At 37.8% G+C, this 27,848-nt stretch overlaps 1 protein-coding gene across 1 annotated transcript in view; it reads left to right on the forward strand.

Annotated features, from left to right (window-relative positions):
• The window catches only part of LOC124621816 (probable E3 ubiquitin-protein ligase HERC1), a 766,600-nt gene that overhangs the window by 590,360 nt on the left and 148,392 nt on the right, over window positions 1-27,848 (forward strand). Inside the window, exons 57-59 of the mRNA XM_047147255.1 lie at window positions 5,816-6,137; window positions 19,594-19,707; window positions 23,598-23,762. Coding sequence (XP_047003211.1) covers window positions 5,816-6,137; window positions 19,594-19,707; window positions 23,598-23,762 — 601 coding nt within the window. The remainder of the gene's footprint in view (window positions 1-5,815; window positions 6,138-19,593; window positions 19,708-23,597; window positions 23,763-27,848) is intronic.

The following is a 27,848-nucleotide window of genomic DNA, read 5'->3' on the forward strand; positions in this document are numbered from 1 at the left end:
TAGAGACAAAAAACTGTCTAGAATACCTGGTACATTTCATAGGGGTGCTAAATTATCATTGTGGCACTACAGATCAAAGCAAACATTGAAATAAAGAAAATATTATTTGAAAAGCTTTATTACTGTATACATACAGAACTGTTTTGATGTTTTTGGGTTTGTTGCTTATGTGACGTCTGTATGTCACAAACTCCTATTCGACTTGGCTCTTTTACATTGTTTTTGGTGCTGAAAAAGTTAATAACAACATTGTTTTGGAAATGTTAATTATTTTTTATTCAAAGACTTCATGGGAACTTCACACACACACACACACACACACACACACACACACACACACACACACACATTGTTCTGGTCCTGTCTGTACATTTCTTCAAGAAAACATTGCCAAACATTGTTCAAGCAGCAACAAAGAAGTATATTACATTGTCACTCCTGAAACAGACATTCATTCGTAAGGAGTGTTGTCTTAATAGCAATGACAATCGTTAGCAAGAATGGCTTTAAGTTTTTGTAGATGATCCTATTTGGATTTCTTTATTTTCAGTCTTTTCATTTATAGTTTTGGGAATGAAACTTTTCCAAGAATTTTTCTTGGACATCTCGATATTTCTTGCCTTAAGTCTTTGCAGAGCACTTGTTTAAAGAATACCATTTGAATGGTACTATATTTCCCTGGCGTCTGTAACTGTAGGCTCATTTTTTTTTACAGCTCTTCCAGGCCTAATTGAGTGATACATCCACAAATTTTCTTTGCAAATATGGTGGAAAATGAGTAATCTAGGTAAAGGACTTTGTAAGGTCATGGCTTTTTTCTTGCATCTTCATATATCAGTGCTTATTGGCTAGAAACATAACTCCGTGTCATTTAAGCTTGCACTTGGTGGAACTGTGAACTAAGTTACATTCCAGAGGAGTATTACCTTTCTCCAAAAACTTGTGCATAATCAGTACTCCTGTATAAACTGCTAATATTAATGAGATAATATCACATTTCTGTTTTGATATGTGTGGCTATAATGAATTGAACAGGATTTCCCTAATTGTTTTGGACAGGGTGTCAACGATACGTGGGGTAAAACTTGATGCAACCAATTCCCCTTGCATTTCATAGAACCAGTAACACAGTGCATTACAAATTTGTAAATTATAAATAGTAAAGATATGTACAGTCAGCCTCATTTTATGACAAACTGCACTTGCATATTAAATATAGAGCTACTTTCACTGCCTGGAAGTTCATGTAGTACACTGAACAGAGCTTCTGCTGGGTGTCTTTCTTACCTAGAACTTTTTGTAGCCTTTTCATTTTGAGTGCTGCTTCCAAATGTCTTCACTCAAGTTTCTGAGCTTGCAACTACAGCAAAATTGCACTGGTTTGTCTTGTGGGCAAATAAGGTAAGGTTACCTCTCTTCAAAAATCACCTTAATGACGATTGTTGTTGTTGTTGTTGTTGTTTTGGTCTTCAGTCCAGAGACTGGTTTGATGCATCTCTCCATGCTACTCTATCGTGTGCAAGCCTCTTCATCTCTGAAGAACTACTGCAACCTACATCCTTCTGAATTTGCTTAATGTATTCATCTTTTGGTCTCCCTCTATGATTTTTACCCTCCACTCTTCCCTAAATTGGCAATACCTTGATGCCTCGGAAATCCCATGATGATCCCATGACATCTTTCCCCAGATTGTGTTAAATATTGTGTGCCTATTGCCAGCAGCAAATTTATGACATTTTCTTTGAATGGGTTTTTCACATATCTTCAAAATACATTTCATACCTGATTTTTGTTCCTCTCCGGGGGTATTATGAGTAATTTTGCCCCTTCGACTATTTTAGAAGCAATATTCTCTGTTCCAACCTTCTCAAAAGTTTGTTGTGGTTTTTCTTTCAATCTTTGGGGCAGGCTGTAGTCTTCCTTTTCCTGTCACTGCTTCAGTCACCATAAAATTCTTGGCCTCCACTTTCATCAAGCTTGCTTCTGGCATCTTCCAGTAAGCTACGTGAATTGAGGGTGCGAAGAGGTAATATCTTCCCCAGTGGCAAATGTGACTGATGTATCATTTTGAGCAATTGTGGATACAATTGGTGAGGTTTCTGGGTAAAAGATATTTGTAAATCAACTTCAGAAGATCAAAGTGGAAGCTCAAATTCATGTATTTACAATAATGACTGTATCAGTAATTTTAATAATAATATTAATAATAAGATAATAATAATAATAATAATAATGATACCACAAATGCCTGAAGTGATAATTTTGCAACATGAATTCACCCGAGCAATTAATTCTACGCATAATTGGAAAGCCCCTGGAAATGATAAAATAGCAAATTTCTGGCTAAAGAAGTTCACCTCAACACATTCACATCTAACTAAATTATTTAACTGTTACATTGCAGACCCATACACATTCCCTGATACACTTACACATGGAATAACTTACCTGAAACCTAAAGATCAAGCAGACACAGCAAACCCAGCTAAATATCGCCCCATGACATGCCTACCAACAATCTACAAAATATTAACTTCAGTCATTACACAGAAATTAATGACACATACAACACAGAACAAAATTATAAATGAAGAACAAAAAGGCTGCTGCAAAGGAGCACGTGGATGTTAAGAGCAACTGATAATAGATGCAGAGGTGACATATCAAGCTAAAACTAAACAAAGGTCACTACACTACGCATACATTGATTACCAAAAAGCTTTTGATAGTGTACCCCACTCATGGTTACTACAGATATTGGAAATATACAAAGTAGATCCTAAATTGATACAGTTCCTAAACATAGTAATGAAAAACTGGAAAACTACACTTAATATCCAAACAAATTCAGATAATATCACATCACAGCCAATACAGATTAAGCGTGGATATACCAAGGAGACTCATTAAGTCCTTTCTGGTTCTGTCTTGCTCTGAACCCACTATCCAACATGCTAAATAATACAAATTATGGATATAATATTACTGGAACATACCCACACAAAATCACACATTTGCTATACATGGATGATCTAAAACTACTGGCAGCAACCAATCAACAACTCAACCAATTACTAAAGATAACAGAAGTATTCAGCAATGATATAAATATGGCTTTTGGAACAGACAAATGTAAGAGAAATAGCATAGTCAAGGGAAAACACACTAAACAAGGAGATTACAAATTGGATAACCACAGCGACTGCATAGAAGCAATGGAAAAAAACAGATGCCTATAAATATCTAGGATACAGACAAAAAATAGGAATAGCTAATACAAATATTAAAGAAGAACTGAAAGAAAAATATAGACAAAGACTAACAAAAATACTGAAAACAGAATTGACAGCAAGAAACAAGACAAAAGCTATAAATACTTATGCTATACCAATATTGACCTACTTATTTGGAGTAGTGAAATGGAGTAACACAGACCTAGAAGCACTCAATACACTTACACAATCACAATGCCACAAATATAGAATGCATCACATACATTCAGCAACAGAAAGATTCACATTAAGCAGAAAGGAAGGGGATTTATCGATATAAAAAACCTACATTATGGACAGGTAGACAATTTAAGAAAATTCTTTCTAGAACGAGCAGAAACTAGCAAAATACACAAACCAATCGCTCATATAAATAAATCGGCTACACCACTGCAATTTCATAACCACTTCTACAACCCTTTAGATCACATAACATCAACAGATACGAAGAAAGTAAATTGGAAAAAGAAAACACTACATGGCAAGCACCCGTATCATCTAACACAGCCACACATCGATCAAGACGCATCCAACACATGGCTAAGAAAAGGCAATATATACAGTGAGACGGAAGGATTCATGATTGCAATACAGGATCAAACAATAAACACCAGATATTACAGCAAGCATATTATTAAAGATCCCAATACCACAACAGATAAATGCAGACTTTGCAAACAACAAATAGAAACAGTAGATCACACCACAAGTGGATGTACAATACTAGCAAATACAGAATACCCCAGAAGACATGACAATGTAACAAAAATAATACATCAACAACTTGCGATAAAACATAAACTTATAAAACAACACATTCCCACATACAAGTATGCACCACAAAATGTACTGGAGAATGATGAATACAAATTATACTGGAACAGAACCATTATAACAGATAAAACAACACCACATAACAAACCTGACATCATACTCACCAATAAAAAGAAGAAATTAACACAACTAATCGAAATATCCATACCCAATACAACAAATATACAAAAGAAAACAGGAGAAAAAATTGAAAAATACATCCAACTGGCTGAGGAAGTCAAGGACATGTGGCATCAGGATAGAGTTGACCTTATACCGATTATGCTATCAACTACAGGAGTCATACCACACAATATCCACCAGTACATCAATGCAATACAGCTACATCCAAACGTATATATACAACTACAGAAATCCGTAATTATTGATACGTGTTCAATAACCTGAAAGTTCCTAAATACAATGTAACATTTACCATACAGTTAAAAGGAAGTCACACTTGATGAAGGTCCGTGTCACTTTCCATTTTTAACCAGACCTAAGGTCTGAGAAAAATAGAAATAATAATAATAATAATAATAATCATGAGAAAAACTACCTGTGTCATTAGATAGTCCAGAAAATGTGACTGAGAAACCCATATACGAAATTAATTCTTCGTCTGTGATTGTAACTTCATTGTTCCTACTATTCTTGCCTATTTCCAAAGCAGAAATGACTAAAGCACAGAATGAGTCAAGTGTGGTATTCCGGTTTACATCACACTTAAGCAAGTGTGATACTACTAAGTTTTATAGTGTTAGTGAACTGACGTTAATTCAAGGTAAATAATAAAACAATTTTCTTGCTACTGTCAACCACTCTCAGAAAGGAATCTGTGCTTTCACGCCCTAATCTTAGCCTTAAAACAATTTCTTCCTCAGTAAAAAGATGGTCTTGTAAAAGGCTCCATTTTCCTGAACTGAAGCTACAAACAAGGAACCACTTCCCAAACCGTGGGAGATACGTAGTAAGCAATGTGCATTTACACTGTACTGTTTACCACATGCAAAACATTCTAATTACATTGTATTTAATTCTTTTTCAGTTACACAGTATTTTCATCTATCTTTCCCCTGTGTCATATTTGTGGTATAATTTTGGCTCATTTTCTTTGTAAATTATTAAAAATTTGGCATCCTTGTGGTAAGAGCAGATGCCCTCAGAGTCAAGGATATCAACTGACTGGAAATGCAAAGTTGACAATGTTTCATTTATGCAATATTGTTTCTTCGTTGTTGATATGTAACTTTGTGGAATTAACTGTATAAACGGTACTCTGGATTAACAAAATGTCACAATACATCTGCTGATGCATGACCTAATATTATCATAAGTATTGTCAGCAGCCAACTTGATTTTCTTAACAGGCCTGTAATACTCTAGTTACAGGTGCAAACTGTATGATCATATGGTAATCAAGATAATCAAAGAAATATATTTAGAAGAGAAAATGAAGGCATAGTTAATGTAAAATGCATTTAACCACTGTGCTGCATTTGCCACTCAACTCAATTTCTTTGTTCAGATATGTTGCTCACTATATCGTACTACTTCCAACATAAAAAAAAGTGCATTAGTTTTTCATGCCTTTGAAGAGATTTCTGAGTTTCCATCTTTACAAAGTGTGTTGCATGTTGGTTTTGCTGTTTTGAGCTTTACATCATTATGAACCATTAAAACATCACGTTTTATTGATTAACAAAATAATGAATTCCTTTCCTTTGCAGGATGTACATATTGCGGCATATACGACATCACGTTTTATGCAAGACAGGGCATTAGCAGCTGCTCGCAGTTCATTGTTGCGCCAAGGTGCAGGAGCACTCCAAGGTTCAATGACACCTTGCCTGAGTGCACTTATTTCTGCTTTGCCACAGGCTCTGAGAACACAGTTCAGTACTGAAAAGCCAGCTGTACTGGGTGGTGAACAGTTGCTACATAGTGATCATCTCAAGTGCTTAGCAGCCTTGGCCCTAATGCTTGGACTAGATCGTGTTCTGTGTTACAAACCGATAGCACCAAATGATGGATGCTACAGTAATACTGTTGGTGAGTATCTAAAATATCAAGGGATTTTATACTTAACTGTGGTCTAGCTATATTATTTAGAACAGGTTATTGTTGTTGTACTTAGCAGAAATCTTTGTTTTGAAACTTAGGATGGAAAATAACAAAGGAAAAGCAGGCTTATGTGGTTTCAGAGGATATAGCAATTATTTTATATCACTAAGGAACTACAATGAATTATAGACATGATACACAAACTAATCAATTATAAGAAAGAATTAATGGTCAGTACTCACCTGAAGGCAAAATATTTAGTACTGCCAACAGCCACATAAAAATGTAAAAGTGATGATGTCTTCCCATCTTTTAGAACTATTTGCTCCTTCCCCTGGGAAGAGAGAGGTATAGCTTGAGGAAGGAAGAGCAGACCAACCAGACCCCAGGATGAGAGGGTACCAACTGTAGTGAGGATGAGGGTAGGCAAAGATCAAGGGGACTTGCCAAAGATAGTAGGATCTTGGAGGTGCAACTCCTGCCCGAAGATTGTAAGGACGGAGTGAGAACTAAGCACAGATTATTGGAAAGAGAAATTAATTGTGCAGCTAAGAACAAGGACAGCAGAAGAAAAAGGAGAGGGAGGAGAATGGAAGGTGCAAAAGTAAAAACAAGAAAGAAAATAAATGAGACAACTAAATAAAAAATACGGATTAAGTATAACAGAGTGTTGGGGTGCAAGTTCCATTTCTAGAGATCAGAGAAACTGGTAGTAATGGGATGATACAAACAGGTCATGCAGTGTAGTAAGCACTCATGTCCATCAGTTATGCCCTTGAGCATCTTCAGCAACTTGATACTCGATGCTTTGTAGGCATGTAGTTTTTCTCTGCCTACTCATGTGCACTATCAGTTTAATGGTGGTTGTGCCTAAATAAAACACTACGCAGTGGACACAAGTTTGTCGATAATTAACATGCTAAGTTTTGCAAGTTGCCCGTCTGTGATATTGTAGCATTTAGCAGTGGTGGGCTCAAGTAAGTAGTAGTAAGTAAGTAAATGAATGAGTGAGTGAGAGTGTGTGTGTGTGTGTGTGTGTGTGTGTGTGTGTGTGTGTGTGTGTGTGTGTGTGCGCGTGCGCGCGCCTTTGTAGAATAATGTTTTGTGGCATTCAAGAGGATGAAGAGAGAGGGGGAGGGGGAATTTGTTTGTGAATAAGATCTTCAAGGTAGTTGTAAGAGAGGAACTGTGTCCAAAGTTATTGGTGTAGTTATTGAGGGATGAGGTAGTGGAGATTATAGGTTTGCATGAGGTGCCTAGACTGTAGGGAAGGGAACATTCGATGTGGAAGGGTGGCAGCTGTCAAAGCATAGGTATCATGCTTATTTGTTGGTTTTATGTAGACTGAGGTTTAGATGTGGGCTTCAGTGAGGAGGAGGTTGTAACATAACGCACCAATAATAGTACATCATATGTCTCTTTAGTATACATCACAAAACATGAAAATTTCACTATGTAAACATATATGTATGATGATGATCTAATTTTCAACTTACACCAGTCATTTTATAATGTCACATAGAGTAACAATCAAACTTCAGATTATAGTTACTCAGTACAATTTTATTTAAATGATGAAATCATTTGTTCATATTTTAAACACTGTTCAATTTATTAGTCTTCTCTATTAATTGAAATGGTGTCTTTTGTATCAAATTTTAATGCTGTATCATTAGAATCATCACTCTTGTGGCCGATTAAAATATTAATTGTTTTCAATGAAAATTACATGTTGCAATATTAGTTGTTAAAAACATTCATCTTACAAAATTTAGTATTAGAAAACTCTTCATTTTATAAAAGAATTTATTCAAAATGTGCATTATCATGTGTAAATTCATTTGTACAAGTTTCTGTTTATGGTATATTACTAATGGTTATTAATGCAGCAATACTCCAAAAATGTGAACACGTATGAGGGTCAGTGATCCAGTTGGGGAATTGTACAATAGTTGTGGTGAGTGGTGGATGTAAGAAACTACAGTTTGTTTGGCACAAAGAAATTAAGAAAATTGACAGGATGTGTATATTGGACTTCTTTTATTTCAAAGAGTCAAAACTTAAAATTTGTAAATGTATCCCGCAAAAACAAAAAAAAAAGATACAAGCCTTGGACTTCTGAAGTGAACGAGAATGATTTAATAGCTTGATCAACAGTCGTGGACATCCTCCATACATCAAGATAAGTATCAACAGAAAAGTGTATTGTCTTCTGCACAAAGAACTATTTTTCTATTGTTTGCAGATAACACTTTTACTTTTAGAGTGCAATGCAATATCTGAAATTATAATTAAATATGTGCCTGAAATGTGAGGAGGAACTTTACAAGGTCAATGTCAAGGAAAGTGGACTTGGAAAAGGTGTGGATCAATTTGAATTGGGAAGGGAATTAAATGGCTGCAGGAAATGAATGAGATCTTTATTATGAATCCAGACCACAAGGATGTTGTTGATAAATCATCAAAGCCAGGGGAAGAAGCTTCTGAGTCTTGAAAAATGCCTCTTCCATGCAGTCCGTAAAAAGATTTACATAGGAAGGTGTCATCCGTGTTTCCGTAGAAGGAGTTCTGTATGCTTGCTCTAGACTAGTTTGTGAGTGTTGTGACATCATCTCCGAACTTGCCACCTCTGTACGCTTAGGGACTTACCAGTCCCTGCTGCTGCCCATTTAACTAAGCTTCCATCACTTGACTCTTTTGTTGCATCCAAGTAGATTATATGATCGGAGAGTAAAAACACAAATTCGCAAGTGTGTGTGTCTGTCTAGCTACAGGGGGGAAATCATTTAAGTAAGTCTAGAATTTGGCACTAAACACACAAATTTCATTATTATGTACAGCTTCCAAATTGTCTTTTTGGTTTTTTTATCTATTACAAAACTGTAGCACTATAGATATTTCTCTTTTTTGTTATTTAATTAGTTAGTTACATTTTTTGTACATCATATTCATAGTAAAAGTTGGCAGTTACTGTTATGCCAAATGTTTTTGAAGCTAAATATCTTAAGAGGTCTACTATATGGTTTCTTCAATTTAAGTTTTCACCAATATGCACATCTAAGAATTAGAAATTTTTACTTTGTGTATTATTGTTATTGTTGTTGTTGTTGTTGTTGTGTGCTAGGGTAATAGAAGGTGGAATATCTTTGACAGAATACTTCCAAATGTTTTGTGTGAAGACATTTAAAGCTTTTTAAATAAAACAAATGTTATTAATATACTACATCTCTATTCTTCATGTCTCCATGTTTGCAACCCTCTGCCACTAGAAGGGTCTGAGCTGTAGTGTGTAACAAGATGCTGTGTAACATAACTATGCGAGTGCTTGAGAAACAGCATGCTGTAATAGAGTCTCGAATTTGAAAAGTTCCTCCATCCATAGAGCACTCTTCCGTTCAGCATGACAGTGACAGACCACACACAAATGCTGTGATGCCCTGGGGTCACTGTCATCAGTCATGCTCCATACAGTGCTGACTTGGTCCCATCTGATTTTCATGTGTTTCCAGAACTTAAAGAACACCTTTGAGGACTTCACTTTGGTAGTGATGAATAGTGCTACTTTGGTAGTGATGAATAGTGCAAGCAGATCTGAGATTGTCACTCCATCACCAAACATTCTACAGTGATGCTATCAAATCGGCCTCTCATTGGGAGAAATGAATTGGTCGCCAAAGTGACTGTGTTGAGAAATAAATATGTAGATGTGAAGGATAAAGATGTAGAATGTTAATAACATTTGTTTTACTTAAAATGCTTCAAGAGTTTTCACATAAAGATTAGGAGGCATTTCTTTTCAGTATGTCACCGTATCATCTGTAAACAGGACTAATTCTGTATCTTGATTCAAATAAAATGGTAGCTCATTAATATAAAGCAAGAACAGTAGTGGACCAATAATCCTACTCTGTGGGACTGCCTTAGTAATTTCTCTCTGTGCAGATAGTGTGGCTCTTTGTATTAGTCAAACAACCTATGGCAACTTGTAGCATTTTGTTTCTGAAATAAGAATTAAACCAGGCATGTGTTAAATTATGTAATCCATAAAAAACTTAACTCCTCTAATTAAATATTATGATTGATCCAATCAGGTACCTTTGATAAGTGAAGAAGAACCCAATTGGTGATATTTCATAATTTAAAAATTTTGATGTTTGCTAAGTAAATGTAGAAATAACCATATCATTAGAGTGGCACTTTTGAAATACAGACTGTGTGGAGTACATTACCTTCCGAAAAAATTTAGAAAATAATGGAAGGAGTGACTGTGGATAGTAGTCATTGCCATCTGTAGTCACACTTCTAACAGTAGCATCTTTTATCTGTCTGCAAGAAACACCCTGAGTTAATGATACATTACGTAAGTGACTAAATACATTACATATTGCTGGTGATATTATTATGTTGTACTTAATTAATTTTAATTTTTTTATTCTGAATGCAAGAAGGTAGTCTTACAAATTAAATATATTTTCACGAAAACTATGTATGAGGGAAGATCAGAAAGTAACGCATAATAATGTTACTAGCAAAAAGTTTAATAGGTAACAAAACAAAAAAAATTACAAATGTTTTTACATCTTTTACGTACTTTTCTACACAGTCTCCAACATTCTCAACACATCTTGGTACTGGTTTCAATCTGCCTTTTCACTGAAGTCCATTTGGTTGGAATATAGCCATCTGCAGACTGTTGAGTTCACTTTTGCATCTGTGTTGGCAGACCAGGAATTTCTTCATGGGACCAAACAGGTGAAAGTCTTACAGTGTAAGACGGACTGTATGGTGGATGCTGGAGCATCTCTCACCCAAATTTGGCAATTTTATCATGAACAGGAGCAGCAACATGGGGGCAAGCATTGTCATATAGAAGGCTGACACCCTCAGCATTAACGTTGTCGCATTTGTCACAAAGGGCATGACACAATGTAACCAAAGTTTTAATGTAGGCTCACTGTGGTCACATGTTCAGCAAAGTTCACCAGTAACACACCATGTGTGTCCCAGAACACTATCAAAAGCACTTCTCTGACAGACTGAATCACTCTGGATTTTTTCCTTACTGGGGAGCCAGCACGTTTCCACTCCCTAGAGGTCTGCTAGGTTTTGGACAAACAGTATGCAGTGGTATACCCACAATTCATGCAGAAAGTCATACCCTTCTATGGCATAATGTGTTACGTGATCCAAGCTTGTCTCATTCGATGCCCTTGTGGCACTCCGTCAGGTTCTTAGGCACCCAGTGAGCACTAACTTTACTAAATTTTAATGTACCATGAACATTATCTTACACCATGCTGTAGGAAATGTTGAACTGCTGTGATAAGTCCTGCAGTTGCACACAACTGTTGTTCAAAATTGCTGCCTCAATGGCTTCAACATTTTGCAGTCTGTGGTTGTTATTGGCTGCCCAGAGTGTGGTAAACCACTAAGGTTCACACAGTCCTCTTGGAAGAACACACACTACCTGAAGAAATTGCTACAGTCTATGCCGTCATCCCCATACAAGCAATGCATTTATCTGTGAATTTCACTTGGTTTATGCCCTTTGGCCCATACATATCAAACTACACTTTGCTGCTCTTCACAAGCTGACGATGGTAACATTCACACAATTCACAATTTTTGTTTTTTAGTTTGTAGCATAAACTTCAAACTGTATCATCATGAAATTTCAACATTTCAACTTCAGTTCCAGTGGAGAAAAAACTTATTGTGCTTTACATTCCAATCCTCCCTTACATTCCAATAAAATTTTTCCTTAAGTGGTATAAAAGGAAATATAGACTAGATTTCAACATTGTTAGATGATAAGATGATAAGACCTTCAAAGGAGTGAGCCTGACATTTACAAGCAATTTAGGAAAACAATGAAAACATTAAACTATATGGCTAAACAGATATTTGATCTTTCATCCCCCCCAATTGCAACTCCAGTATGTTAATATTGTCTCTTCACTCTCAGTTATCTTATGTGGTGTGCTTTTTTTATATTCGTTAAGGAGCAGAAACCGATGTTTCAGGTATTTGTATATCAGAGAGAAAACAACAATATGGAAAGGATAGATTGCTACTCATCACATACAGGAGACACTGAGTAACAGATAGGCACAACGAAAAAGAATGCTGGAATATTTAGCTTGATCAGAAGTAGAACAACACACAAGCACTACACCCATACAAAGATGTGTGGTCACTGTGATCTCCAGGCACTAAGGCCTGACATTGACTTTGTCTGAGGTGTACATCAATCTAGCTAGGGTAGGAAAGGGGAGGGATAGCAGGATAAGGGTGGGGAAACATTGCTAGTGCTACCTATGGGGGTGTACAGGGACATTGCAGAGATATGGAAGTGGTCCGCTTGGTGCCACTGTCAGGAGGCTGTGCTGTTGGGGGGAGGGGATGGGCAGGGAGATTTGAGAGGAGGCGATTAAAGAAGGGAAAAGAACTATGCAGGTGCACTGGTGGGATTGAAGGCTTGTGTAGAGCTGGAGTGGGAGTAGGGAAGGGGATAGATGAGTGGAGGACAGCGAATAGCAAAGGTTGAGGCCAGGAGGTTATGAGAATGGAGGATATGTTGCGGAGAGAGCTCACGCCTGCACAGTTCAAAAAAGTTGGTAGGAAGAATCCAGATCGCAGAGACTGTTAAGCAATAATTAAAGTGAGAAACATGTTCAGCAAATGGGTGGTCCAGCTGTTTCTCGGCTGTGGTCATTCAGGTGGACAGGCAACTACATGCAATATGGCACAGTAGTTTCAACTAAATTGGTAGATCAGATGGTGCTTTCACAAGTGACCCTGCCTTTTATGGAGTAAGAGATGCCAGTGATAGGACTGGAGTAGATGATAGCAGTAGTCTGTATGGGACAGATCTTGCACCTCATTAGATCACTAGAATTTGACCCATGAGGCAAGGAGTAGGAAAAAGGAATGTAGTGAGAAGGACAAGCATATTGTGTAGGTTGGATAGTCAGTAGAATACCAGTGTGAGGAGAGGGAGGATAGTGGAGAGGATATTTCTTATTTCAGGGCACAATAAGAGGTAGTCAAAACCCTGGTGGAAAAAGTGATTCATTGTCTCCAGTCATGTATTGTATTGTGTCACAAGAGGAGTGACTGGAACAGTGTGTATGTGGAGGATAGTAGGTGACTGGTGAGATAGGACATGGTAGATCTGTTTTTGGACAAGGATTGGAGGGTAATTTCTGTCTGTGAAGGCCTCAGAAAATGAGAGAGACTACTTGGTGTGGAATAGGTGGCAGCTGTCAAAGTGGTTGGTGGTTGATAGATTTGATGTAGACAGAGGTACTGATATAGCCGTCCTTGAGATGAAGGTCAACATCAAGGAAGGAGGATGAGGAGGATCATGTAAAGTGAATGGGGAAGAAGGTGTGAAGCTTCTTGAGGGATGTAGGTAGTGTGACCTCACCCGCCATCCAAAATATGAAGATGCCATTGGTGCATCTGAAACTGGTGAGTGGTTTGAGATTGTGGGTAGTTAGAAAGAATTCCTCTGTATCATCCATGAATAGATTAGAATAGGATAGTGTGATGTTGGTCCCCATTGCTGTACCAAGGATTTGTTTGTAGGCAATGCCTGTCTTCAAAGAAAAAGTAATTCTGGGTGTCGATATAGTTAGTTGTGGTGACCGAGGAGGAGGTGAGGAGGCAGTCATGTGTTGGCAAAGGCTATGTTCAATAACATCAAGACCATGGGCATTGGGGATATTAGTGTAAAGAGAGATGGCATCAACAGCGACGAACAGGGTGTTGGGTGACAAAGGAACAAGAACTGAAGAGAGTCGGTGGAGGATATAGCTGATGTCTTTAATACAGGAGCTTGGGTTGCGGGGAGTGTTGGGCATGAGAAGGGAGTTAGTTTCAGGGGAAAGGTTTTGGGATGGACCTAGGGATTTGAGGAGGGACTGGAATCCTGCTGGATTTCTGGACTGGGGTCACTATGGCAGGGCTTGTAGATGGACTTATCTGACAGCTGGCAGAGTCCTTTCGTCGGTAATCCCAGCAGGTCAGAATCACAGTAATGGGGCTTTTGTCAGCAGGTATGATTATAAGATCAGGATCAGTTTTGTAGTTGGTGGATTGCAATTCTTTCTACTAATATGGGGTTGGTTTCCATTTTGAGGGGTTTGGGGAGTGATGCTGAGGCAAAGTTTGAGGCTGGGAAGTTCTTGAAAGTTTATAAGGATTAATTTGGAAGCAGTGGGGTGTGGATCACAGTTATATGGAGGAGTAAATAGAATAAGTCACAGTTCAGTACTGGTTTTGGATTGAGTCTGATTTGTGGGATTAATGATGAAAAACTGTTTCATCTGTAGGGACCTGGAGAAAGAGAGAAGGTCTGGAAGAAACTCAGCTTGATGTGATATAGGAATGGGGAAGAATGTAAGGCCTTTGTAAAGGACCAATATTTCTGTGGGACAGAGGTTTTAGAAGGATAAGTTCATGGCTTTTGCAGGTCTGTTTAGACTTGCATTCTGTCAAGTGGCAGGATGAAGTTTCTGAAGGTGTTTTAAAAGTAATATGTCTGCAAGGCATAGTTTTTTGACTATAAGGGGATATGGGAGAGGTTTGGGGAAGGCTCTTATAGTGGTGGTGGGTAGTGGTATTTGAAGGTGGGAGTATGGGGTGAACAGATTGGACAGTTTTTGGAGATGGGATTGTGCATCCTGCTCTAATTCGTGGTTAGCAAGGTTTTCAGTTTCGGAGATGGGATGGAGGAATTTGAAATTGCAGAGCAAGGTAATGTTTGGGAGGAGGTAGTGCAAGAAGGTTTGGCCCTGATTTGTATAGTTTTGCTGGACTAAGTTGGTGAGGGCTATGGACTGATTGAATTTGAACAGACAGAGGTCATTGTGGAAAGAGGGGTTGCAGCCAGGGACTGGTAATTTGATGGTCAGACCTTTGGGGAGATATATCAAAGAACATATTATTAAGATTATAGTGTGCTTTTTTGTTGTTGTTGTTGTTCGTGGTGGTGGTGGTCTTCAATTTGAATACTAGTTTCATGCAGCTTTACATGCTGTTCTAACCTGTGCATGCCTCTCTATCTCAAAATAACTACTGCAACCTACAAGTGCAACCTACAAGTGTGAACCACTTACTGTATTCATCCCTTGGTCTCCCTTTACATTTTCCCCCCCACCCTTCACTCTTATTACCAAGCTGATGATTCCTTCATGCTTCAAGATATGTCCTATTAACCAATCTCTTCTTGCAGTTAAATTGTGCCATAAATTTCTTTCCTCCTGAATTTGTTCAGTACCTCCTCATTAGTTCCTCAATCTACCCGTCCAATCTTCAGCATTCTTCTGTATTACCTTGTGTGTTATTTAAAAATTAAAAACAACAAACTTTTTTTAAGAAAAGATTCTTATTTGTTTTACTTTCTAACCCAAGTTGGTGGAGATCAGCAAGGGTTATAAGGGGGTAGGATGAAGTGTGAGAGCAAAGGGTTTGGAGGTGTGGAGGAATGGACTCTACTTTTCATGTATTTGCCCCACAGCCCTCATGCATGTAGTTGTCCTTCTGGCATAGAGGGCAGTATAGCCAAGCTGGCAATATCATGCAGAGTTTGTGAATTTTCAGGGATGGCTGCATTGTATAAATCAGCCATGTTTACAGCAGAGGTATGTGATGGATATGTTTAAACCAGTGTAGCACAGCTTTATTAATTTTTTTGTGTGATGAAGGTGCGACAAGAAGTGAATTTTCTCATTGAATATAACCTGTCTGTGGGATAGCATGCTTCACGTTTGCAGTTTTGAAATGGCCAGTAGAGTACTGTGTGCCTCCCTCAACCTGCACATATTCTTGTAATCAGCACCAAAATAATTTCTCATGTTGAAATGTCAGTGAAAGAGAATCATCATATAACTGTAAAAGCGCCATCACCTGCTTTGAACATTGGCGTGTACTCATAATTCTTACACACATTGTTGTGTACAGAAATGGGGATATTTAGAATTATGTGCATATTAAATACCCTGACATATTTATAGTGAGCAGAGAGGCATACACCTAAATAGGTGACTGGATTATCTGACCCAGTTCCAGAAGGACAGGAGATTGTTCGTAGAGTGCATTGTAATGTTGAATGAAATGGTGTCACCGTTTCTAAAAGACAACAAAAATGATGAGTCTGGAATGTAGACTTCCATCACTGCCCAGGACAAAGAAGTCTCAGTCATTGCAGTCGCTGGAAAGTTTATTTGAGCCTTTTCTTTGATATCCAGGGGTTGCTGATGTTGGAATGGTACCAGTGAAGATCACAATCAGTGTCCAATGCTGATACACATTACACTTGTAGAGTCATTGAAAGCAAGCAGTCAGACACACTGTTACATGATATGATTTTCCTCCATTGTAATGCAATGTCAGTGCTACACAGGATACTCAGCTTCTTTTCCAATGGGACATGCTGGATCGTTGACCTTGCAGCTTGGATCTGTTGACTTGTGATTACCATTTGTCTGTCCCTTAAAGAAGGCCCTGAAATATCACTGCTTCAACTTTGATCAAGCTGTGTGTGATGCTGTGGATGAGTGTCTGTCATCAGCCTTTATCTTTCTTCATGAGAGTTATAGAAAAACTTGTACAGTGTTTAAACAGTTGCTTAAACAATGGCATGATTGTTGGGTCTCTTGAAGCCACATTATTCTGCTTCCCGATTCCTGCAGTATTAATTTCTCAATCTGTAGTGTCTCAAACATTGGTCTATGTTTCATTTGAATGACTCTTAACTTTACTTCCAAATAAAATCTTTTAGTTTCTAGCACTTTACAGATAACGCTGCCATGTGACACTGTTTTTGGCTTTTTTTTTTGTGAAAGTTGGCTTTTTTATGCTCTGGTGCTGCCTTTGACTAGTTTCATGTGGTTTCTACACATTCTTGTTCATTACTGGTAAGTTGTGACCTTACAACACTGCCATTTTGCATTATTGTGACCACCTGCTTGTAGTTAGAGCAACTACCAATTGCTGCATTCATAGCAGTCAGACAAGCTAGAAGAGAATTAATCAGAAGCTAGTGTGTGTCCAAAAGTATTTGGCGCCACTATTTCCACTGCTTCTCACAACTGTTGAAGGCAGTATGGATGAGGATTCATGCAGTGCATACAGCAATAGAGGCAAGGTTGAAACTTTGCAGTCGTTATGTTCGTTCAGTGCTGTAGGTGTCTGTCTATGTGGCAAAGGGCGCGAGGGATTAGCCAAGCGGTCTGAGACGATGCAGTCTGGGACTGTGCGGCTGGTCCCTGCGGAGGTTCGAGTCCTCCCTCGGGCATGGGTGTATGTGTTTGTCATTAGGATAATTTAGGTTAAGTAGTGTGTAAGCTTAGGGACTGATGACCTTAGCAGTTAAGTCCCATGAGATTTCACATACATTTTATGTGGCAAAGCAAATTATCTTGCTGGAAGGTCACATCTTACCAGCTTGCTCCAAAGAGGATTTATAACCAAATAATTAAAAGATGTCTTTCACACAGTTTAATGGTTCCTAAAGCATGGCAAAAACATTTTCTAACTCTGGTTATAGTGACTTGTGTTTGTTCACAAATTAGCCATGGAGTGAGTGATTTTCTATGTTTCATGCTATACAGGTAACAGTCTAATTTCTAGACACTGAGAAAATTCAGTTTTTTCTGTCAATGCACTTTCATTATTGTAGGTGTGGAAAGGATTCATATTAGATGAGGGATCCATACACAGATACATGAATCGGGTTACGTTCAATTTATTTGGATGCTGAGATGTTTCACTGCAGTGTACTGAGTGATCACTATACATTGTACATGTCCTGGTTGCCTCTGATATCAATGCAGCATCAAGTTCCACAGTTTTCACAGTGGTGTCATTAGTACACTTTCACATCACTTATAGCCACAGATGCAGTGCTTGAAATGTGTACAGAGCATTTTTCAGTTACCAAAATGACTGCATTTCCACATGATATAGTCATGAGCTAGATTAGATTAGATTAATACTAGTTCCATGGATCATGAATACGATATTTCGTAATGATGTGGAACGAGTCGAATTTTCCAATACACGACATAATTAGGTTAATTTAACAACATACTTAAGTTAATATAACAACTTTTTTTTTCCTTAATTTATATCTAAAAAGTCCTCTATGGAGTAGAAGGAGTTGTCATTCAGAAATTCTTTTAATTTCTTCTTAAATACTTGTTGGTTATCTGTCAGACTTTTGATACTATTTGGTAAGTGACCAAAGACTTTGGTGCCAGTATAATTCACCCCTTTCTGTGCCAAAGTTAGATTTAATCTTGAATAGTGAAGATCGTCCTTTCTCCTAGTATTGTAGTTATGCACACTGCTATTACTTTTGAATTGGGTTTGGTTGTTAATAACAAATTTCATAAGAGAGTATATATACTGAGAAGCTACTGTGAATATCCCTAGATCCTTAAATAAATGTCTGCAGGATGATCTTGGGTGGACTCCAGCTATTATTCTGATTACACGCTTTTGTGCAATAAATACTTTATTCCTCAGTGATGAATTACCCCAAAATATGATGCCATATGAAAGCAATGAGTGAAAATAGGCGTAGTAAGCTAATTTACTAAGATGTTTATCACCAAAATTTGCAATGACCCTTGTTGCATAAGTAGCTGAACTCAAACGTTTCAGCAGATCATCAATGTGTTTCTTCCAATTTAATCTCTCATCAATGGACATACCTAAAAATTTGGAATATTCTACCTTAGCTATATGCTTCTGATTAAGGTCTATATTTATTAATGGCGTCATACCATTCACTGTACGGAACTGTATGTACTGTGTCTTATCAAAATTCAGTGAGAGTCCGTTTACAAGGAACCACTTAGTAATTTTCTGAAAGACAGTATTGACAATTTCCTCAGTTAATTCTTGTTTCTCAGGTGTGATTACTATACTTGTATCATCAGCGAAGAGAACTAACTTTGCCTCTTCATGAATATAGAATGGCAAGTCATTAATATATAATAAGAACAACAAAGGACCCAAGACTGACCCTTGTGGAACCCCATTCTTGATAGTTCTCCAGTTTGAGGAATGTGCTGATCTTTGCATGTTACGAGAACTACTTATTTCAACTTTCTGCACTCTTCCAGTTAGGTACAAATTAAACCATGTACTGCAGACATCACATCTCAGAGGAATTCACAATAATGCTACTTAGCACCACTGTTTTCTGGCAATGGCGCCTGTGAAGTCATTCATTAAACTACAGTGAGATTCTAATTTGTTTCCAATTCCTGTTTAGCATTGTAATATTGTACTGTATATTGTATTCTTATGTTTATTTCTGTGTTTGAACTAGGTGCGTAGTAATTGGGGGACTTTGCAAGGTGATATAATGTATTCCAAATGCTAAACATGTAAAATTAAAAATTTATATATATATATATTTTTTCGACAGTAAGAGACTGGCAATGGCTTCAAGTACTTAGTGTTGCTGTACGCACTGCTGATGGGCTTGTGAACCGAACAAAGCTGCCTACTGAGTTCACAGCTGACATGAGCCTCACTTACGGTTGGTATCCTGGTATAATGTTAATTTTTACATTCTGTGTAACTGCATCTTTCAGTTATGGCTGAGACTGACTTTTCTTCTGCTCTTGCCTTAAGAAAACTTTATTAATTTCTAATTTTATTTAATTAATATTTTTTGAAAAATACGAAAATATTTATTGGCAGTTATGTTTAATATGCATGGAAACGTTGCAGAACCCCTTTGCTGTATGTGTGTTTTTGTTGTTATTTACTAATTTGGGTTGCTCTTTGAAATTTCTGTGTATTGTGTTTTATCCCACAGAATGTTCAGTTTGAAAAAATTAACAAAGAAATTTCTTAAAATAACAAAAGACTTGACCCTCATCAAGTTAGATTTATTTAGTTTGTATTTACTGTTGCATTTGACTCTAGAAGTATCACAACATCAGCACTTGGTCCTCCTCTTCTTTCAGGATCTTTGCAGGTCTCATAGTTCATATCAAAATTGTCCTGAGAAGATTTATTTGGTTTAATACAATATTTAATGGTACAAGTCTGCTTGGTAGTATCCTGCACTAAAAGCACTTCCAGTTTAAGTGTAATCTGCACACTCTAAGTGCTTGAAAAATTTGTCCAGATACTTATCGAACACACCCTGTAACAGCTCCCATTAATGCACTGCAATAAATATGCTACAGTCAAGAGGAATTAATACATACCTTCAGTTAATAAAGGAATGCTACTTTTTTCCACTGCAGGTGTATTTATTTAAAGTTCTTCTTCGTTGCCCATGAATATGATAAAACAAAGAGAAAATTTCAATAAATACAGCCTAAGTGACAAACGCTGCTTTCATTTAATAAATTTATGACTCTGGTGTCCATTATGAAGAAGATTCAGTTACTTTTTCACATAGACAGGAGACACTCACTGCTCTTGCTTGGTAATAGGCAATGACAATATGTTACTGAAACGACTTCACAGTATGAAGCTAGTGTTTTGTAACCTCACAAGATTGGTCTAGCACAATCGTACCTTGTCCATGAAGTAAAAAAAAGTTCTGCTCAGCTGACTAAATTAATTAAAAATAATTATTGGCTAATACTGGTGGCCAGTAGATCGATGTACAAAATCAGTTAGCTGTGTTTGATATTGAAATCCAAAGTTTCAAAAAATAATAACAACCTATGAAGTGTATACTGAATGAAATAAACAAATGGAAAATAAAAATAGGGTCCACAATGGAAATTTCAGTTCAGTACCCAACACAAAAAAGTAGTTTGGTAAAGTGCGACAGTGTAGTGTGTTTGCAATCGAGAGAACAAAAAGAGGTGAACCACATGAAATAAAATTAACATGCTTTATATAATGCAAATGTATTTAAAATTTATGTAAAATTATTCCTTGCTAATTAATTACAATATATTTCACACATTTCTCTCTGACTTACTGGTTTACAGCAAACTCAGTATTAGCAAATGTGTAAAATACTTCAACATTGTAGTAGCAGTTTCATTAGATCAGCCATGCCCTCTTTTCATGAAAGTAATGTATCATTTCTTAGCTGTTGTAATAAAAAAGACTTCTGTATTTTCTAATATTTAATTATACATAAAACACACAAAAAGTCAGTTGCACTCTCACTTATTTATCAAGTTTTAGGGCGTGCAGTTCATAGTTCTGCAATTTACGCATGTCAGATACAGTCCTCTCTGTGTCATCCTCTCTCCTCCTCAGACCCCTCCTCACCTGTCTGTCTATCATTCTGTCTATATGTCTGCTTATCTATGTTTCTAGCTCTCTCTCAATCCTTGCTCTCTGCTCCTCTGATGTCCCCTCTCTTTTCATACTCCTCTGGCCTGCTCTTATCAATTTGCTCCCTTCAATTTACTTCATCATACCTCTGTTTCTTGTCTCCCTTATCCATTCTTGGTCCTGTCTCCAAATCTCTTTACTCTAATTATTTTCTTACAGTTCCCATATGCTTTAAGATGGCATCACTGGGATGAACCTTGACCAGCTGATGTATCAACATTGTTTTGTTTATAACCTCAAAAATACATTTCAAGATGGTGAGTCTACTAAAAATGTCCACATTATTTGAACAACATTCTGTTATTCGTTTTTTTACTTGTTAAAGGTGAGAAACCAGTGAATATATACTGTAGAATGTCTAAAGTTTATGGCGAAGGTTGTATGAGTCGGTCAAATTTTTACAAGTGGGTAGAACAGTTCTAAAATGGTCGCGACTCAATGACTGACAAACACCGTTTTAGCCGACCCGTTGCAGTTTCAACGCCCTCACTTGGAAGTTGAATTGAAGACATTATTCGTGCCGATCGCCATGTGACTGTGGAAATGATAGTTGATAAGGTTCAAGTTAGTACTGGTACAGTTCATAACATTATTTGTAACAAGCTGAAGTATCGCACATCGTGTGCAAGATGGGTCCCAAAGGAGTTGACGTGGCTACACGAGGAAACAAGGTTGAGAGTGTGCACGGAGCTAAAGGTAAGTTATGAAAGAGAAGATGAGCACTACCTCAACAAAATTTTAACTTGTGATGAAACTTGAGTTCACTGTTATGAGCCAGAATCAAAAAGACAAAGCATGGAGTGGAAGCACACCAACTAACCTGTCAAGAAAAAGTTCAAAACCCAAGCATCAGCAGGAAAAGTCATGTTGACGGTCCAGTTTTTCATGATTATGTTGAAGAGCAGTGTACAATAAATAGCCAATACTACTTGGATTTGCTTTTAAACAAGATGAAGCCAACCATGAGAGAGACACATTGTGGATTTCAGAGGAGAGGTGTGATTCTCCATCAAGACAATGCACATCGTCATACTGCTCAACTAACCCGTGAAACTGTTGACAAAATGGGCTGCCGGCCGCGGTGGTCTAGCGGTTCTGGCGCTGCAGTCCGGAACCGCCGGATTGCTACGGTCGCAGGTTCGAATCCTGCCTCGGGCATGGGCGTGTGTGCTGTCCTTAGGTTAGTTAGGTTTAAGTAGTTCTAAGTTCTAGGGGACTTATGACCTAAGATGTTGAGTCCCATAGTGCTCAGAGCCACAAAATGGGCTGGGAGGTACAGCCTCATCCCCCTTACAGTCCTGATTTAGCACCTAGTGATTTGCATTTTGTTTGGTGCACTGAAGGAGGCATTACGTGGGAAGAGGTTCCAGGACAATGAAGATGTGAAAAAGTTCGTGGGAAACTGGTTGAAACACCAGGATAAAGAGCTCTTTGCAACTGAAATAAAAAAGCTTGTAACTTTTTGGAACAAGTGTATAAGTGTTCAAGGGGATTATGTTGAAAAGTAGAAAAACTATTGTTTTGTAAAAATAAATGCTTTTTTCTCCACACCAATTTGTCTCTCTAATTATTGAATTGACCCTCAGACAACCATCATTCTCCTTGTTATACCCAGTCCGTGAAATTACAGAGTGATTAGTAGTCTTTATTTTTTTCTCTCTGTTATTCAGGCAAATGTTAGAATGGTTCCTAAAACTGTACTGTGGTCAGTTTCTCCCTCACCTTTCTTCAATGCAAGTTAGTTTTTACACTAAACAGTCTTGATGTTAACAGGATGTTGAATTATAACCTTACATTTTCTTTAATTTGCACAAAATTCTTATCACCTTGTACTGTTAACAGCTTACAGCGTATTCAAGCCTTCCAAAAAGGCATAAGCTTTGTTGTCTGTAGAACTGTCATAGCATGGAGTAATAGTTGAATGAAGAAAACAATCCTTTAATCTTATATTGAAGATGCAGTCCAATGGCTGTTTATGAAAGATGATAATGATAACAGGTGTAGTAGTGGTAGCAGCAGCAGCAGCAGAAATTGTAGTAGTAGTAGTAGTAGTAGTAGTAGTAGTAATAGTAATAATAATAATAATAATAATAATAATATCATATTTACTTGCAGATGACAGTTGCTCTCCATCACCATTGGACAACTCTTCATGGAGCATGAAGGCAGACGAACAGTTGATGGCTTGGTCAGTTCAGCATCCTCATGACTGGCAGATTGGTGGCAAGTGCCAGGCATATGTCTGGGGTAATGGACAATATGGACAACTTGCTGAGGCTGGTATGCTTATAAAAAGTTTAAAGTTTCCAGAAACTATTTCAGATATGTCTTGCTTCCACATTTATGTAGAGATTTAAAGAAGCAGGAGCTATTTGACTTTCTGAAGAAGCATAGTGACATATTCAGAGGAACTATTACTTATCTCTGAGTATTCTTGTGTCAGTTTAATTGCTTTGTGTCAAATAAGTACAAGCATTCTACAGATCTGCCCCATTCATGCCGTACCTATGGATACTAAAAATATCTGATCAAAAGTATTCAGATAGCACCATGTAATCCACCAGGGACATTTCAAAGTGGAAACAACAAAGAACAATAACAGCTGCACCAAACCAGGCAAGCCTCATTTATTGATGGACAGGGACCATAGAGTATTATGAATGGTGGCTGTAAAAAACCACATGAAATCAGTGGAAGAAATCATTTGCATGTTTGAAAGTACTATCATCATTGCAGCTAGCATGACTGCTGTGTTTAGGGAATTAAAATGAACAGGATACAATAGTCAAGCAGCTCTTCATAAGCCACACTTTCTATCATCAGTGCTACACAATGGTTAAGGTGTTGTAAAGAGTGACACCACTGGACAGTAGATCACGGTAAATGAGTAATTTGGAGTGATGAATCACACTGTGGCAATCCAATGGAAGGGTTTGGGTTTGGCAAATCCCTGGAGAATGTTACCTGCCATCATATGTAGTGCCAACAGTGAAATATAGAGGAGGGGTGTTTTGGTATGGGGGTGTCTTCCATGGTTAGTGTGTGGTCCCCTTATTGCTCCTAAGAAAATACTAAATGTGGAAGAATATAAGCAATATGTGTTCAGCATACAGTACAGGAACAGTTCGTAGACAATTTCTGTCTGTATTAGCTTGAAAATGCACCTTGTCATACATCAGCAGCTGTGAGGCAATGGTTTGTGGACAATAACATTCCTGAAATGGTCTGGCCTGTCCAGTGTCCCAACCTGAACCCAGAGGAACATCTTTGGCATAAGCTGGAATGTCTACTTTGCTGCTGCGCGGGATAGCCGTGCGGTCTGAGGCGCCTTGTCACAGCCCGTGTGGCTCCCCCCATTGGAGGTTCGAGTCCTCCCTCGGGCATGGGTGTGTGTGTTGTCCTTAGCATAAGTTAGATTAAGTAGTGCGTAAGCTTAGGGACCGATGACCTCAGCAGTTTGGTCCCGTAAAATCTCACCACAAACTTCCAAAACTTCTCTTTTGCTCCAGACCACAGCGCCCAACATCACTGTCTTCTCTGGTTCTGATTTTTAAGGAAGTATGTGCTGTCATTCCTCGACAGACATTTTATTGAAAGTGGCCCCAGCAGAGTTCAAGTCATCATAAAGGGGATAGTTGGACACACCACATATTAATATCCACTAATGGGTCTCCAGATACTTAAGATCATATAGTACGACGGTGAAAGAAGGTTTGAAAAGAGCAATGCAATAGGAAGTCTGAGCTAGCATGTAGTGTAACATGAAATAGTTGCAACAAGATTGCAGTCTCATAAAAACCCAAAGACAGAGCATTACACTGCAGCAGTGAAGACAGAAACATAGTGTGGTTAAGAATACATGACACTTAACAAGAACAAGGAAACGAAGAAGCAGGGAAGAAAAAAACAAATTTAAGGGAGATTTTTGAGACCATGAAAAGGAATAGATGGTAATAAGGAAGATTAAAGTAGTAAAGGAGTTTTGCTATTTGGGGAGCAAAATGACTGCTGATGGTCGAAGTAGAGAGGATATAAAATGTAGACTGGAAATGGCAAGGAAAGCGTTTCTGAAGAAGAGAAATTTGTTAACATCGAGTATAGATTTACGTGTCAGGAAGTCATTTCAGAAAGTATTTGTATGGAGTGTAGCCATGTATGGAAGTGAAACATGGACGATAAATAGTTTGGACAAGAAGAGAATAGAAGCTTTTGAAATGTGGTGCTACAGAAGAATGCTGAAGATTAGATGGGTATCACATAACTAATGAGGAGCTATTGAATATAATTGGGGAGAAGAGGAGTTTGTGGCGCAACTTGACTAGAAGAAGAGATCGGTTGGTAGGACATGTTCTGAGGCATCAAGGGATCACCAATTTGGTACAGGAGGGCAGCGTGGAGGGTAAAAATTGTAGAGGGAGACCAAGAGACGAATACACTAAGCAGATTCAGAAGGATGTAGGTTGCAGTAAGTACTGGGAGATGAAGAAGCTTGCACAGGATAGAGTAGCATGGAGAGCTGCATCAAACCAGTCTCAGGACTGAAGACCACAACAACAACAAGGAAGATGAAAAGTGGAGGTCTGTGTAGATAAACAGGGAGGTAGGAGAAATGATACACAAGAGGAGACTAAATATGTGAACACATTACGAGAATGAGCACTAGATTATCAATGAAAGTCTTCAGCTACATGCCGAGTTAAAAGCAATTTAAAAATAGGTTGAAGAAATGGGAAAAGATATGGATGAAGTCCCAACTAATGGAAAATAAATTTGAAATAAAGGGAGGTTATGAACTAAGGTTAGTAAATTCAGGAGGCTGCAGAAAAGCAAAGTCATAAAGATTGTATTGTGACCATATATTCACCACATAAAGTACTAAAATTCTTCCATTTGTGAGCTAACATCCCATAGATGTTCAGGCTCACATGTGGTTCCTCTTCATCGAAATGTCTTGACTCAAACTCACCTAGGGGTTGAACCACATGTGTCGCATTACACGCCCTAAATTTAGACTCTTGTGACCCTTTGGTTAAATTGTCTGCCTGATGGCATGTTTACAAAATACATAGTTAATATAACATATAATATCCGTAATAATAATATCGGGGACTAAATTAATGACCCATAAATGATGTAGGTCACACAGTTCCGATTTGGTTAGAATAAGGTTTAATTGCCAAGAAAACTAATAGCAGAAGTGCTCATATTTAGAATTACTATTACACTCAAACGCATATCCATTTGACTCAGTTCGAGCATTCACAGTCTCATGATGAAACAAGTCCAATACTCCACCTTGATATTTACATGAAAAGTTAGAGTTCACACCAGACGCGCGGGTGCTCACTGCTCAGAGACTAAGTCCCATGATACAACACAACGAGAAATTTTCTAAGTCACTTCACTTCCTAGCTGCTTAAAGACCAACTGTCCGCTTTTGCGTCTCAATCCAAAGTGCACCCTTTGGTGTCTGCAGCCAAACTGTCCGCTTTTGCGTCTGCCCCAGCCTCTCCCTCTGCCCGTCCCTGGCCGTGTTGCCCGTGCAACGAATATCCTCGCTCAACTGACTAGGGCAGTTCCCTTTCCTCAAGCCTTCCATCTGATCGGTTACAGCTTATTCTATATTTTAACATATTTAATCAATCAAATCTTGATCACATTCATGTTCTACATAAAGTAACAATAATATCCATTACATAATAAACGTTAAATTCCTTTACAGAAAACCAATACAATTTCCTTCTTAACTTTGAATTTCATGGCCAGTAGCGTTCCACCATTGTGCCTTCTGATAAATAAATAAAGAACAAAAGTAAGTATTATGCACTAAACCTTACAACAAATGTTCTATTACCTAATGATTCAATAAGATGTCATGCAGTCATCATTCATTGTGTATTATGTGGAGGAAATTATGATATGATGCTTAACTGAAAATACTGATAGTTTAAATTTACTATATCTTTTAAACAAATAAAGTTACAGAGTTGATATTTACAACATTTGTCATTTTAATGAGGCACTTCTATATGAAATTTCAATCGTTAAGATCAACCAAAGCATTCGGGTTTTAGCATTCAGGGCTTTGTTACGAAATTTGTTAATTTCACTTTGACAGGTACTCCTAAACTATTGTAGATATGATCAATATTCAAGTTTTATTGAGATCACCATGAAAATTTATGGAGGATGGCAGATTAAAATTACTGTGGCTTCATTCCATGACTTACTACAGAATTAAATAGTTTCCATATGGCTGATCTTAGGTCTGCCATATTTAACACTGCTATGTCTCCTTGGCCACAAATGGTTTGTACTGAGTTTCCTATGACATAGGTTCTCGTCTGCCTCACTCGCACACTACAG

This window comes from Schistocerca americana, chromosome 7 (assembly GCF_021461395.2).
Source record: "Schistocerca americana isolate TAMUIC-IGC-003095 chromosome 7, iqSchAmer2.1, whole genome shotgun sequence".
Classification (NCBI taxonomy): Eukaryota; Metazoa; Arthropoda; class Insecta; order Orthoptera; family Acrididae; genus Schistocerca; species Schistocerca americana.